Here is a 16587-nt window from a genome sequence, read left to right on the forward strand (position 1 = left end):
TGTTGTGATCACTTCCCTGTTGAAATTTGATATGTGATCACCCCCATGATGCAGTCTGCTGAGTGGTACCAGCAAGGGCAGGGCCTGTGGCAGCTCACCATCCCCTCAGCCTTCATCTCTCCACCCTCTGCTGCCTACTTCCTTCCTGCTTGCCTTGCCAAGGTTTTTGGCTTGTCCTGGTTCCTGCAGCTGCCCCTTGTTCATCCGACCTCTGGTTCTTGGGACGTGAGCTAGCAGCTTACCTGCTGATCTTGGGTTTGCCAGCCCCTGCAACTACGTGAATTGGGAGAAGCCCTGTAGTCTTGCCTACCAATATTGCGTATCGTTGACCTTCACAGCCTGTGAACAAGAGCCCTCCTTTCAGGCATGCTGATCTTGGGTTCACCAGCCCCTGCCCACGTGAATCAGGAGAAGCCCTATCTAGATCCACGGACTTGGGATGTTTTAGCATCTACAACTGCATGAGCTGCTAAACCAAAAAAAAAACCAAACCCATTGCCATCGAGTTGATTCTACTCATAGCGACCCTATAGGTCAGAGTAGAACTGTCCCATAGAGTTTCCAAGGAGCACCTGGCAGATCTGAACTGCCAATCTTTTGGTTAGCAGCTGTAGCACTTAACCACTACGCCACCAGGGTTTCCAATACTTGATATAAATATGTTTTCAAGTGCTTTACTGGTTTTGCTTCTCGAGAAAACCCAGTCTAAAACACTTGACATGTGTTTTTATTTTTTGACCTACAAAATGACACTGGTATGATCATTTTTCCTTTAAATTTTGTTAGTAAAAATATCATATTTGCATTTAGTGCTTAATGGTCACATTTCCATTCACACATTAAGTTCTCTGATGTAATCTATCATTAAATAGCAATTACTCATAGTAGCAAGGATACATTACAGAAACACATATGGTATGCATTTCAAGTTCAATTCCTTCAAAATTGAAGTTCCATTTCCTTGGCATAAACACTTTACCCTCCTCAATCAGCCTTACTAATTAACTAAGTTAGTGTAGAGTAAAAGAAAACACACCAAAAAAAAAAAAAAAAAAAAAGGAGTAGTTATTTCTGAGTGATAAAACTATGAGTAATATTTTTTAGAATTGTTTCATCTTTACATGTTTTCTAATGACTGTTCTCACTCCCTCAAGTTGGTCCTAAAGCCAAAGCCACAGTGGCCAAGTTAGGTGAGATGGGCATCTTCCTGTGGGGGGAGGAGGGAGGCCCAGTATATGGGGTGTTGGAGCTCAAGTGGGGTGAGCAGGTGGTCATACAGTGGGGTGGGGAGAGTGGCAGCAGAAAGAAGAGACTGGTTTCAGAAAGGGGTATCGATCAAATAAGTAAATATATTAAGGAAAATGGGATCCAAGTTCCCTACTGTTGGAGAAAGGATTTACAAATATACAAAGGGAGAAAACTGGAATGGAACCTTTGGTATTAGGCTGGTGGTTCAAACCCACCAGAGGCTCCGAGGGAGAAAAGAACTGCTCCCATAAAGATTACAGCCTAGGAAACTCTATGGGGCAGTTCTTCTCTGCTCTACGGTCATAATGAGTCAGAACTGACTCAATGGCACACAGAACATATACCAAACCAAAACCCACTGTGGTCGAGTTGATTCCAACTCATAGCGACCCTATAGGACTCTGCAGGATAGAGTAGAACTGCTGCATGGGATTTCCATGGTTGTAGATCTTTACAGAAGCAGACTGCCACATCTTTCTTCTGCGGAGCAGCTGTGGGTTTGAATTGCCATTGTTTTGTTAGCAGCCTAGCACTTTAACCACTGCACCACCAGGGCTCCTTATTACACACACACACGTGTGTATACTTAAAATGTGTGTATTTTATGTGTGTATACACACACACACACACACATATACATAAATCCCCCAGCACTGCTCACTGAGAGTGGGAGCAGTGACATCCAATCATAATAAACACTTCTCATGACCAAATCTTGGTCTCTAACTATCAATTTCCACTCAAAGTTGGAGGAATGGCTGATTCTAGAGTTGGGCAAGCCAAGTACAAGATAAACATGGAAAATCCTATAGTGCCAGAAAGTAAGAAAGTACAATACAGAATAATGGAGACAAGTCAAAAGGTCACAGGAGCCACTTGAAAGGGCTCCTACTGGCTAACTCTGGGACAATTCCAGGTTCAAAATAAATAACAAATTATAGTCCATTGAATAGTAAGCCATAAATTCTTGCCAATATTTATAAAAAATTGAAGATCTGATTAGACACAGAATATATACACATAGCTTCAAATTGTCTCCCTACAAAATACATAATTACAAAGGGGAAAATGGTAACTTTCCTGTGGAGAGACTTGACAGGTAGTACCTTAAGCAAGTGATCAATATGAGTATCATCAGAAGTGGGACAAAGTGAAATGGTGCTCCCCCTGATAGGATGCCATGAGAATATAGAACAGTGTCTGTAATATTCCTGACAAAGAAGCACAACCTGAATCTAATCATGAGGAAACAGATAAATCCAAATTTAGGGACATTTTACAAAATAACTGGCTTATAATCTACAAAAGTGCCATGAAAGTGAAGGAAGGACTGAGAAACTATTCCAAAGTAAAAGCAACAGGCACTATAACTTAAGGCAACACAAAATTCTGAACTGGATTCTTATAAACATTATTGGGATAATTGGTGAGACTCGAATGGGGTCTGAGGATTACACGGTGGTAATATATCAATGTTAAGATCCTGATTTTGATGGTTGTATTACTGTTACATAGGAGAATGTCCTTCTTTGTAGGAAATACAAAAGTATTGGAGGGTGATAAGTCATCATGACAGCAACAACTTACTCTCAAAGGGGAAAACATTTATTTGTACAATATTTACAACCTTTAAGTTCGAGATGGTTTAAAATTTTTTCTTTAAAAAAGCAGAATGCAGAAAACCAATTAAGTTCATATGTTTTAACTCAAAGAGTTGATAGAGGAATTAGATGAGAGAAATCATGTTAAAAAGCATAATTTTAATTATGATGAACTTAGTGCAGCTCCTATAGCCACTGTGCATATATGCATTCTTCAGAACTTTTAGTTTGGTCATTAATTCTCCCACAAATTTTTCTCACACATCTTTTAGAATCTGATTTGAATACACACACATGCACTCTATTAATCAGGATACTGACATGTTCATAGGTAGGGTTTTCTTCAGCAGAAAGAAGCTATATGAATTCTATTTTTAATAAACCCCAAACCCACTGCCGTCGAGTCGATTCCGACTCATAGCGACCTATCAAACAAAAATGTAGATAATACTATAAAAATAACTTCTCCCCCTTGTGGCAAAAATTGAAAAACACATTCTATTGGAGAATAACACAGGAAAACCTTAGAGCCAGCACTCGATAGGACTGCCTTATTTTCCGGGGTATTGCAAGTTTTCCACCTTTGACAGGGTAGTCTTACCACTTTTTTATTGCTCGGCTTAGTGAAAAATATTTGAGTTTTTCTTCTCTGACAGGTCTCCTTCTGCCTTACACAGGTTCTGGCTTTTGCAGGTTTTACTGTAATACAGAAACACTTAGTATTATTCCTTATAAAGTATTTCCACATACTTTATTTACCCCCATGTTATTCTCTAAATAGCATATTAAAAAAAACCCTGTTGCCACTGAGTTGATTACGGCCCATAGGGATCCTATAGGACAGAGTAGAACTGCCGCATAAGGTTTCCAAGGAGTGCCTGGTGGATTCAAACTGCTGACCTTTTGGTTAGCAGCCATAGCTCTTAACCACTACACCACCAGGGTTTCCCAAATAGCATACAGCATTTACAAACAATATACTCCGATGTAATTTCAGTTTTCTTTAGGTCAACATTGTCCAAATTCTATTGGACAACATTCTTTATAGCAAAAAGCCACAGATTTAATAGAATTGCCACAACAAAGAGCCAGAGTTCAAAGGAAACCAAGTTACCAACAACATAAAGGTTAAAATGATAGGCAGCATCTGGAGCAAAGAAGAATGAAGAACACCAAAGACGTAGGGAAAATATTAGCCCAAGAGGCAGAAAGGGCCACATAAACCAGAGACTCCATCAGCCGGGGCCAGAAGAACTAGATGGTGTCTGGCTACCACCATTGACTGCCCTGACAGTGAACACAACAGAAGAGTCCCTGATGGAGCAGGAGAAAAGTGCGGTGCAGAACTCAAATTCACGTAAAAGGACCACACTTTACGGTCTGACTGAGACTAGAGGAACCCCAGAAGACATGGCTCCTGGACTCTCTGTTAATCCAGAAAACCATTCCCAAAGCCAAATCTTCAAAGATTAGACCGGACTATAAAACATAATACTCGCGAAAAGTGCGCTTCTTAGTTCAAGTGGGTACACAATACCAAATGGGCACCTCCTGTCTGGACGTGAGATGAGAAGTCAGAAAGGGATAGGAGCTGGTTGAATGTACACGGGAAACTAGGGGTGGAAAGGGGGAGTATGCTGTCACATTATAGGGATTACAACTAGGGTCATATAACAATATGTGTATAAATTTTTATATGAAAAATTAACGAGCTGTAAACTTTCACCTAAAACACAATAAAAAATAAAAAATCATAGGTAGGCAAAAAGGGATATCCTCAAAGGAACCTGCTTATTTAAGATTACAGGGCATTAGGAAGCTTTCCCATCCCTGAAAATTTAATCTAAAAAATTTGAAAGTCCACCATTGGAGATTAATTTCTTGGAGTTGGTTCTGTCCAATCTTCAGGCTTAGTTTATTGAGATACACTGGAAAGGGTGAGATATTTTCTTTCATTTAAGATTGCCAATGGTGAAGTAGCTCATCTGAGGTATAAATGAAACTTTACTCATTCCGCATTCCTACCCCATTCTGAACCCTCCATATTTTTTATATAGCCTCCTAGTAAGTCACCAGTTACTGATAATTCTACCTGACCTTCCACTAATTGTAAAGTAATTTAAGTGATTTTTGAAGGTAAATTCATTTGTTTCACACTTTTAAATGAAAAGTGGCTCAGTTGGATACTGTCTCTTAAACACAGTAATATAAATATTAGTATCTTGGCTAAAATGAATTATTGACAATTTTAATATATGTTGCACAATACATATTAATATAGAAAAAGACACATTAGCAGCAGCATAATGTTGAGCATGTTCTAATCCATTCTACCTGCTCAAATGTTAGTGCAAATAATTATATATTTGTAATGCATCACTGCTATCTAGCACAAATCTATGCCTTCTGAATGAAGGTCATTTCTCTGAGGTCATTTGCTGTATGAAGTATATATTTAAATTGGCCTTGTATGGTGGGAAACCCTGGTGATGTAGTGGTTAAGAGCTACGGCTTCTAACCAAAAGGTAGGCAGCTCAAATCCACCAGGCGCTCCTTGGAAACCCTATGGAGCAGTTACTATAGGGTTGCTATGAGTCAGAATCAACTCCACAGCAGGGGGTTTGGTTTGTTTTTTTGGTACAGTGTGGCAGACTGCAGCCTTCTAAACCACTTTGTCTCTCCCCTCAAAAGTAGATATTTGATCACAAGAACTGAAGTTTATTGGTACATCCCAAATAACAGTGATAAAGTATATATGGCCTAGTTTAAAACTATAAATCTTGTTAAGCCCGGGGTTATCAGACTAGCAGCTCCAAATCACCAATTAAAATTCTTATTCTCTATTTCTCTCCCATACACACTTGAGAGTTTTTTCTCCAATAAATGTGGAAAGACAAATGTTTGATCAGTGGTAGAAATAAAAGTTAATAGTTAAGGCAAGTTCTAAAAAATTTACCATGCAAATTTTAATTATATGAAAACGACTACTGGTGTTAATACCACTGAGTACATTTTGCCCTACATTTTCACCTCGGCATTAGCCATTTAAAAACTACCAATGCACTAAATTTTTAACAGAATTTGCAAACTTATGGCATTTAAAAGTCTGTTTCTGAAGGTACAAATACTGATTTCCTCATTTCTTCCAAGGTTGTTATTTACAATGACATGGTACAAAATACCTGGACTGTTTCTATTCTGAAATTGTGAAACAGTACTATGACTGTATAAAATAATACTCATTAAAAGAGAAATTTTTGATGGACAGATTTCTCTTTGGTTCAATTAATTAAACTGATTTGGTTCAATACTCAATTAAAATTTCACGACCACTTATAAAATCTTAAAACCAAATTTAAAAAGTATGACCACACACTGGAGAAATTAAAAAAAAAAAAAATCCATTTGTAAATCAGATACAGACCTGTAGACCAACTTCATAATCTAAACTGTACAATGAGAACCAAACATTGGATGAAAATTAGATCAAGGAAAACTAATGACTATCAAACTAAAAAAAAAGAACCTACTTAATGTCTCATAAGGATACTGTACAAATCATGAGTGAATCAGAAAGATTTAGGTTTCAAGTTGAGTTTCTTACTAGCTGTAGGCCTTGAGCATGTCTCCTCAACTTTTTATGCTCAGGTTTTTCATCTGTCAAGTGGAGATAACAGTATTCAACTCCTAAGGCTGTTTTAGAATCAAATGAGGTAATATATGCAGAGGGTTTGGTACAGTACCTGGGACTTATGTCAACAAATGTAGCTATATACCCACTCCTCACTGATTGACATGGTTAGGTTCCAAACACCAGGTTGTTATGTGAAAATTTGTTATGCGAAAATGGAGGATGACTACACCATTACATAATCTCCAAATTACATAATTATGTAACTGCCAAACCACTGACACATAACCTTAACCATAACAGCCAGCGTTACTCTCGCCTCACACCTCGGCATTCATTACTGCCAGATGTACATCATTAATGCACAAAATAGTTGGATAGTAGATTTTTTACTACTGTTCTAAATGCAAAATGTCAGATAACAAGATAAGTCAATGGAAGCCCTGGTGGTGCAGTGGTTAAGTGCTACAGCTGCTAACCAAAAGGTCGGGAATTTGAATCTGCCAGGCGCTCCTTGGAAACTCTATGGGGCAGTTCTACTCTGTTCTATAGGGTCGCTATGAGTCGGAATCGACTCGATGGCAACGGGGGTTTAGGTGTAATTATCTTTATTACACATTAAAAGAAAAAATATTTTTGACTTTTTACTTAATGTAGGATTATTTTAACAATATGGATTGGCCTATACTTCCAAAGTACACAATGTATTACAGGACAGATCTTCTCAAGAAGAGAAGTACAAGAACTAAATATAGTTGAATTGGATGAAAGCACACAATATGCTTTGTAAATCAAATTCTCCATTAAATATCAGGAGAATTCAGTATGCTTCTAGGAAATAGCTCATACTTTTGAGAAATCAGTGGGCAATGTGTGGGTAATATGCATAGTATTTTCACACTAAAAAAAAACTGAGTTTTTTGAGTCACCAACAAATTATCCACTGAACGAGCCTTGCTGGCTTTCACATAAAGTTCAAGTATTCCTAGGCACTACCTTATAAACAAGACCACCACAAGGAGTTTTGTGACATTTCAGAAACCAAAATTTCTTTTCCTGGATACTTGTAAATATTGAATATCATAGGTGAGAAAAAGCATTTTAAGGAGCAGTAAACTCTCCCCTTGGAATTGATCCACTGAATGATAATTATTTCAATGTGGGCCAGAAATTAAATATTTAAAAGTGAAAGGGGAAATAAAATGGTCTAAAATATATCATAAATTAACCTATTTTAAAAGCTCTTTTTAAAACCAGGATGAACCTAGGGACTTGCAACCATGGTGGTCCTCAAAAAGAAGCCAATAATTGTCTTACAATGGTCAGACAGCCACCTATCTGAAGATTCACTCAGCTATTATTTTATAATTCTTTGTGACAGCTACTCATCTATTCTGGTTGACTATCACGTTCAATTATCATAGTTTAAAGAAGCTGGATTTTCTTCTTAGGCCTGTGCCCTGTATTTCACTTTCTGTACACATAAAACATTCACTTTATTATATATGAACATAATGTACTCAAGTTTTGGGGGAAAAAATCCAGTGTTTTAGATAATGGTTTCAATGTTCAGCACATTATTAAATATTTCATGTTAGCTCACCTGGAACTGTGGAATATTGCAAAGATTCCTCCTATTTAAATGTTGGTTAACCAAAACCAAAACCTGTCGCCGTCAAGTCGATTCCGACTCATAGCGACCTTATAGGACAAAGCAGAACTGCCCCATAGAGTTTCCAAGGAGTGCCTGGCGGATTTGAACTGCTGACCTTTAGGTTAGCAGCTGTAGCACTTAACCACTATGTCACCAAATGTTGGTTAAAGTTACTAATACATGAAGTTCCATTGTCTCTACTTAAAATTTTACCATGCACATACTAAAACACAATTTACTTAGTGATCATCTTGAGTCATAAATTTTGGGCAAAATTTTGTGATGGCTATAAATATGAAAACTACTTTAAAAATCAGAAAACAAAGAATGCATATTACCTCACAGAATACATTTTTTTTTTCTTAGATAAAAACAGTCTGTTTAGGTTAAATTTCTAATCTTGCTTACATAGTCAAGAATTTTTCTTCTAAAAAAAGAAATAAGGACCATCTTATATTTAAATAAAAATAATTTGTAGAATTCAGTATGGATATCTTTAAATACAAAAATGGAGTAAAACAAAAAAAAAACAATTAGAGGGAATTTGTTTATTGAACAATAATGTTAACACTTCTAAGTATTCACTTAAGAATTTTCTTTGTCACTGCCCTGGTCAATAGACATAATGGAAAATATTGCACAGAACTCAAATATGAAAATAATAATAAAATATCTAAGCAACAGTATATGCTTTACATTTTAAAAATGAATCCAAACAAACAAAACAATTTGAAGCGCTTCTCTGATTTGGAAGTCTTAAAATGTTATTTCATGTTTTATTTGAAAATTTTTTTTTTTTTTACAAATTGACACTGTTCGTTACAAAGAGTTCAAATGGCCAGTAAAACTACTGCCTTAAAATTGTTGGCTTTAAGTAACAGAGGTATAATTTGAATTCACACCAGAGCTTTCTAAAATGGCAATAGTATACGTACGACTTTCTCTAGCTTCTAAAACCTGTTCTGGCTCTCCCTTAGGTAAAGAATAGAAAACTAGACAGCCTAGTTCTAAAGCTACCATGATTTCCTAGAATGTTTTGACAAAAGTTGGCATATTTCATTTCCCTTGCCTGCCTTGATAACACTGGGTTAAACAGAAAATGAGGAAAATTCATTAGATAGTAAGTTAAATGGTAGCTAGCTCTGGACCTGGAAGTTTGGTAAAGTTGACGACCATTTAGAAGCAGATTTTCAGAAGAAAAACGGTTTTCCAAAATTAGGCTCAAAAGCCTACATTCGAAAAAAAAAAGGTCAAGAATGAATTGAACATTAAAGTTTATGTGTTCCTAGAAGACTCTGAACGAGAACACAATGGAAGTTGAAACAATACATATAGTTTAGAATGCATTCTTGCACAACAAGTTTATGGAGTTTACAGAATCCCAGCCTATCTAAATTTCCACTTGATGTTCAAAATTTTATAGGTGATTTATTCTATCATGATATTAAGCCAATTCAATTAACTACATCCAATAGGAATCATTTCAAAAATGCCTTGAGAAAGACAATGACAGAAACCACAGATATAAATAGCAGCTAGTTTTGCAAAGCTCATTTCCAAACAAAATGTTATCAATTCTAAGTTCCTCTTAAAATAGAAGATTACCTGCATGTTTAGCCATGCCACCTTATTAAAATTTAGCATTAAGACAGAAGTCTTAAAGGACTGCACTGTGGCTAAACATTGTCAATACTTCTCAAAGCATTTAGACTATACCTCACCTTTTAACTTCGCCTGTAATATTAAAATTATGAATAAGTGTGGCCTTTTAATTCATGTCCTCTTCATCTTAAGTGAAATATAAAATAAGGTAGTTTTATTTCTTGTTAGAGTTGGCTTAAAATCTATTTACCAAATAAGAGACAGCAAATTTTGTAAGTTTTACCCAGAAAGCAGCTGTATGCTGATCTGCTCCTAATATCTACATAAAATATTTCATCGTTTTAGTTTAGTTTATAACATTTTCCTTGGGACAGTATTATTGTCACACCCCAGAAAAAATTCAATCAACCAACTACAGAAATTATGCGAAATTGTTAACCCTTTGAAAGAGGCAAAAAATTCTTTAGGAAACCCTAAAATAGATTAATAATTAACAGCACTGAAAAGGTCATTAAAAATTGATGAATAATAAGTGCAGTTTTGCTGTACTTCACCCATTATTAATGCAAAATGGGGTGGTGACATTTCCAAACAGAATATGTTAGAGAAGAAGAACTGAAACACCGGTAACATCTCGTTTACCTTCTGACACCAACATTTTCCAGGATGAAAACAGTGACATGTAGTTTCACAGAATTTGAAAGTTTTAAGTTCAAGAATGTGACAAAAATTGAACTTAAGGGGAAAAATGAAACATGGCTAGTGGTGTCCAAATCTCAAATAAAATCTCAAGAGTGAGTATGGCTGCTGTTTTCTTCCAGAGAGGCATTATTCCATAAAATGTTGGCTGCGTCACAAAGGATCTCCTGTGCTTTCTATCAGCTGAGGCCTGCCAAAGTACAACATGTTTCCCTTGCAAATTCAATCTCAGCTGAAATGTCGAGCAAGGCGGGCAGATCTATAGTCAGCACGAAGTTGTACGAAGGAGTGAAGGATGTTCTTGTCCAGATTAGCAAGTTGTTCTCCTGAGCAGACTTGCTTTAAATTATCTGGGGCAACTACCAGAAGGTTGCAAAGTGCATGCAGAGTATCAAAAAGCTGTAATACCAGTGGAATCTGAAATGAAAGAGGATGTAGAGAAAAATAACATTGGAACAAAATAATTTCCAGCTCTCTAATTAGTCCGTAGATTCTTTTCACTTATATTCTATCAGTCAGGATTTACTAATGTAGGAGTTCGGTAGATTAGAATTTTTTGCAGTTCCTGAAGCTTTAAAACTCAAAGATTTTAGAAGTTATATAAACATAAAAATCTTTTGCAAAGATTAACAGTGTATCAATTTTCTTCAATAATAACAATCAGTTATACTTTCATACACTAGGACTACTTATGAATGAATAATACAGCATTTTAAAAAAATAATTTAAAGATTAGGGAAAAATGATGAGAGAGAGAGTAGAAAGAACGTATAATTTCACTGATGTGTAACATACATGGCATTACCCATGGAAGACAACAAGGCCATTTAGGCTGCGGAACTGAAATATGGTCTTGTCTAAAATAAAGCACGAAGCAAAAATGTGTTAATACTGAAAATGTGACTGAAATAGCACTTTTTCAAGTACAAATGTGTTAAAGCCATCTCACTACAATGTCTAAAAGAGTTATATATATATATATATATATATATTTTTACTAATTATTATAAGTCAATACAGATTTTTAATGGTCTTACTTATGTTTCTGAGCCTATCTGCAAGCTTGATGTTTGTGTGTACGTACCTTGAAGTCTTTGGCACATTTCCTGTACTCAGCTACATCACAAATTGCTAACATGCCACCCATACAACTGTAAGAATATTGTTGAAGATGCTCATAAATAAGTCGATGAAAACGTACTCCAAGTTCCATCAAAACTGTATCCACATTCTTGCCATCCATGGAATTTTTAATCTTTTCCACTTGTTTTCTTACATAAGCACAGACTTTTACACAGGCCTGTAAAATTTTTTCTATACTTATTATATAGAAATATTTACCAGTCTAACTAAAGAGAAAATATACGTAGTTTCTCATTAATCTCTAGGTATTAAAAAAAGACCTTAAGAGCACAGTAGGATACAATGAAAATATTAACCAAGATATCAACAAAGCAGGTATTCTTACTAGCAAGTTGAATCATTTTGCTTACATTAGTATACTGAATCAAAACATTGTTTTCATCCTCTGGCTTAAAATCTGTTTTCTTTTGTTCTGCAGCCAAGATATGCTTCATCTGTCCAATCATACAATTCAATGTCCTAGAGAATTAAAAACACAATGTATTTAATCCATTTATTTTATATTTCATTTTTATTTACATTACTTATACTAAGGTAATTTAATATTATTTAATTTCCTATCATCCTAAAACATTTTTGCTATTGTTTTAGATTTTAGAAAAGTAAATTCAGGTCTTGATATCAAAGAGTTCTTAGCTTTATTATCTTCATGCTCAAAAAAGAGGGTAAAGATTCACTTGTCCAATACTTTATATTTAAGACAATATTAAGGATCTCAGAGACTTGTCACTTATTTTCTTAATACCTAAGAATCTTCAATGGCAAAATTATATAGAAAGAATGCTTAGGAAAGTGTGAAGACAGAGGGCTTCTTGAACAATGGCGGATGAGAGGAACATGAATCTCACTGACTAAGGAAATGCAGAAGGATAGACAAGTGGTACTGAAGACCCAGCTGAGAAATGAGGCATGGGTTGGTAATGGCACCAATATGTATGCGATATCCTCCAACAGCAATCAGGCATCCAGCTATGAGAAAAAAAGAAACTGCACTGATGCAGAGTTTAAGGTCTATAAGGCAGTTGTGGTTGAAGAAAATAGATTTTAAGGTACTTACGAGGGAGTAATACAAGACATGGGCCAAGTCATCTAAGTACAATAATGAAGAAAATAAAGCTAGGAAAAGGGTGGTAAATTGGCAGAAGATGAAGACACCAAGGTCTTGAGGGCCTGCTAAGGTCAGAAAATTGATATATGGAGAATCAAGGAACTGGACTAATAGGAGGTTGTTGGTATAAAGTGGGATTTCAGGTTCAAGGCTTTTATTACCAATCAAAACAAGGTCCAGTGGGTCATGGGAGTGGGTAGGTAAAGTGGAGATAATCAAAAAAATGAATGGATCACTTACATGGATGTGGAAATAAGCTAAGAATTAAGGCTAAAAGAAAGGTTGTGAGCCAGGTGCCCAAATCCTTATTAAATGTAGTGGGCTGACATGATTGATAGACAACAGCAATGAGAAAGGGAATATGATGGTGTAACTAGATTCAAAGGCAAAGGAGTTTTGGCCTAGTAGTAGATTAATACTGGTCTGAATGTATCAGCAGGGATGTAGGTGAACGCTGAGTGCACCTCATGGCCCATGCTACACAGATATGGGAGAATTAGAGGTTCACACTTAAGGGAGCTCCCGAGACCACTGTGCCTTCAATGTATTAACTACTGCAAAGATTTGCAGACTATACAGATGGAAAAAATTATACAATTTATAAAGAAGAAAACTAGGAAATAGATATTTCAAATATTTTTGAAAGCTTAATGTATCCAACCTTCCTGACTCCCCAAAAATGATTTTCAGGTATTCTGAGGAGAAGCAAAGAAGAAATGGACTTAAGTTTTTAATATGAAGGATTTAAATTAGGAAAACACATACTTCTTGGCAGTGATGATTATAATGTGTTACATGTTAATTTACAGAAAATGTATAAATATAATGTATTAAATGAAGTTCTGTATATGTATAATTTAATGTGGTTCTGACTAAAAACAAAGCCAAAGACCAATTTTTAGAATTCTTGTATGCATATAATTCTTCAGCAAACTAGTTTAAATAATTCATTCTATAATATCTGTATATTTTTCCAGTTTTATTCCCTTACGATTGCTTTAAGGTAGTTCTCAACCTTGGTGCTAAAACCAATTTGGGAAGTGAGTTGCAAGTAATTTGTTACTACCAATAAAGTAAGAATTATTTACTTCTTTTGTAAATTGGGTTGAATTCCAAGGTTATCCTTGTAATAGTACTGTCACTAACTTGCGTTCAAATATGCTTTCTTGAGTACAAGAGAAAGGAGTAGAAATACAGCAAATAAAAAAGAAATACCCAAACTTTAGTAGCATGGGCTCATCTTGTACAAATACTTAATTTCTTTAAACCTTCATTCCTGTAAAATGGAAGTAGAAATTCCTACCTAATGCATGAAATTATATAGGTAAAGGCTCTTGCACTGTGCCTGGCACACAGGAAATGCTCAATAAATGGTAGTTATTATCATCATCACTAAATATTAACTCAAGGGGTGTGCTACGCATTTGGCCACTGTCTCAGAGATAGAGACCCATGCTCTATGTTATAAAAAGGTAATTAACTACAATAAACATTATAAAAATCTGCTGTGTGTAGTTTGCACCACTTAACAGAAGTTACCCTTAGAGAATTAATATAAGTATTGAATTTAAAACATCTCATATATAAACCTGAAAATTCTACATTAAAATGAAATCCTTTACGTTACATGCCAATTTTTTTAAGGCAGTTGGCGTGTGTGTGAGTGAGTGAGTGACAGAGAGTGAGTATGTGTGTGTATATCTTGTGGGGGGTGTCAAAAAGGTTTTCAATTGAAATTGGTTTAAAAGTAAATCTACACAAACTTACTTCCAGAAATAATAAACTTGGGAATATAATAAAAATAACTTTCTAATAAGGAATGAAAGCAATATATAAATGTGAAATCAACTGTTACAGCAAAACTGTGGAATTAAGTTTTTTTTCTTTTAAAAATGGTTTTAATGGTATGATAGTATTTTTACAATTAAAAAAAAAAGAAGAGTCCAAAAGAAAACATAAAACAAGCAACTTACCTATCAATGCCAGTATCCAATTTCATCTCCATTTGTTCAATTATTTCTTTTTTCTTCTGAAGGCATTCTGATAACTTAGGAGAAGAGCTATTGAATATTTAAAAGGAAGAAACCACATTACTGAAAGTCTAATAATGTACAAAAGTTTTTCACATATATATTGTACTCTTATACATTTATAAACACATATACATAAATATGGAAACCCTGGTGGTGTAGTGGTTAAGAGCTATGTCTGCTAACCAAAAGACTGGCAGTTCGAATCCACCAGGCGCTCCTTGGAAACTCTACGGGGCAGTTCTACTCTGTCCTATAGGGTCACTATGAGTCAGAATCGACTCGAAGGCAATGGGTTTGGTTTTGGTTATACATAAATATACATTATCTCAATTTTTCCCAAATCCAAGAAACATATAAGTAGTAATTATTTAGAATTCATTATGCCCAATTCAGAGCCCTGATGGTGGAGTGGTTAAGTGTTTGACTGCTAACCAAAAGGTTGGCAGTTCAAATCCACCAGCTGCTCCTTGGAAATGTATGGGGCAGTTCTACTCTGTCCTATAGGGTCGCTATGAGTCAGAATCAACTCGGAGGCAATGGGGTTTTTTTTTTTTTTTATGCCCAATTCATTACAATAGTCACATTAGGAAAAATTAACCCATTTAAAAAGAAGTAAAAGGAACACTTAGACTTGCCATTATCATTTCTGGGGAGATACTCCTTAAGAATATAAACATTTGATTTTTAAATTTTGGATTCGGTTTCCTTTGCAACTAAATATCTGGTATAATGTTGTTGTTGGAGCCCTGGTGGCACAGTAGTTAAAAGCTCAGGCTGCTAACCAAAAGGCAGGCAGTTCAAATCCACCAGCCGCTCCTTACAAACCCTATGAGACAGTTCTACTCTGTCCTATAGGGTCACTATGAGTCAGAATCGACTCAATGGCAACGAGTTTGAGTTTCTGGGTTGTTGTTAGGTGCCGTTGAGTTGATTTCAACTTACAGCAACCCCTTGTCACAGAGTAGAACTGCCCTACATGATTTACTAGTCTGTAACCTTCACAAGAGCAGACTGCCAGGTCTTTCTCCCATGGAGCCATTAGATGGGTTCGAACTGCCAACCTTTTGGTTAGCAGCCGAGTGCTTAACTGTTGCGCCACCAGGGATCCTAAATATCTGGTATAATAGGAGAAAAGTCACAAGGTACCATCAGTTGAGAAAATACTAAATCACGCAGGTTAAAATTTGGAGGCTAACAGCCACAGTTGTGTTTAGTTTATCTAAATTACAAAAAAACATCTGACAATCTATTTGCCTTCTGAACACCACCTAAATGTCAAAAACACCCAAAATGTTAAGGGATTCACAACTCTAATAACTCTGCTATGTGGCACAACAGCTCTTTAAAAATTCTCAAAGATGCCTTTCAAAGCATACTATTTTGTAAAGCATGTTCTTATATGTGCTATCTTGTTCAATGCTCCCATGTTTTAATAGTTCTTTTTTTATATACATTAATGTGAAGATATAAATCAAAGCTTACTTACTCATAAAATCAGTCTTATCAATCTCATAAAATTTTTGTCTTTTTAACTGTAACAAATGGGTACAAGTGGATGGCAACCGTAGAATCTTCTGAAGGGTGTCAAATGCATTTGGTTTCACTGAACTAGGGTCTTCCGACCCATCAGATTTAGGTTTATGACAGAGTCAGCCTTTCCAAATACACCAAAACAAATACCACAGTAGGAAGAGGAAATAGGGAGGCAAGGAAGGAGGAAAGGAACGTTTACATTTTATTTCACATTTTCTTGTCCTGTTTGAAGTTTTTATGAGCATGTTTTACTTTTATAATTAGCAAAAGGCATCTAGCGTAAGTCTTATAATAAAAACCCACTGCTGTCAAGTCGATTCCAACTCATAGTGACT

The 16587-nt window shown here is 35.7% G+C and overlaps 1 protein-coding gene across 5 annotated transcripts in view; it reads right to left on the reverse strand.

Annotated features, from left to right (window-relative positions):
• Positions 1–1701: 1701 nt before the first annotated feature.
• EXOC5 (exocyst complex component 5) overlaps positions 1702–16587 on the reverse strand; it is a 63999-nt gene continuing 49113 nt past the window's right edge. For 3 of the 5 annotated variants that reach the window (XM_023546197.2, XM_010588657.3, XM_023546198.2), the window contains 4 exons: positions 14660–14746; positions 11929–12037; positions 11520–11735; positions 8897–10852 (listed from right to left, as the gene is read on the reverse strand). In XM_023546197.2, coding sequence (XP_023401965.1) covers positions 10664–10852; positions 11520–11735; positions 11929–12037; positions 14660–14746 — 601 coding nt within the window. In that variant the 3' untranslated portion in view covers positions 8897–10663. Of the gene's footprint in view, positions 3549–8896; positions 10853–11519; positions 11736–11928; positions 12038–14659; positions 14747–16587 lie in introns of those variants that run through there. The other 2 variants (XR_010323157.1, XM_064292531.1) reach the window with 2 other exon arrangements.

This window comes from Loxodonta africana, chromosome 10 (genome assembly GCF_030014295.1).
Source record: "Loxodonta africana isolate mLoxAfr1 chromosome 10, mLoxAfr1.hap2, whole genome shotgun sequence".
Taxonomy (NCBI): Eukaryota; Metazoa; Chordata; class Mammalia; order Proboscidea; family Elephantidae; genus Loxodonta; species Loxodonta africana.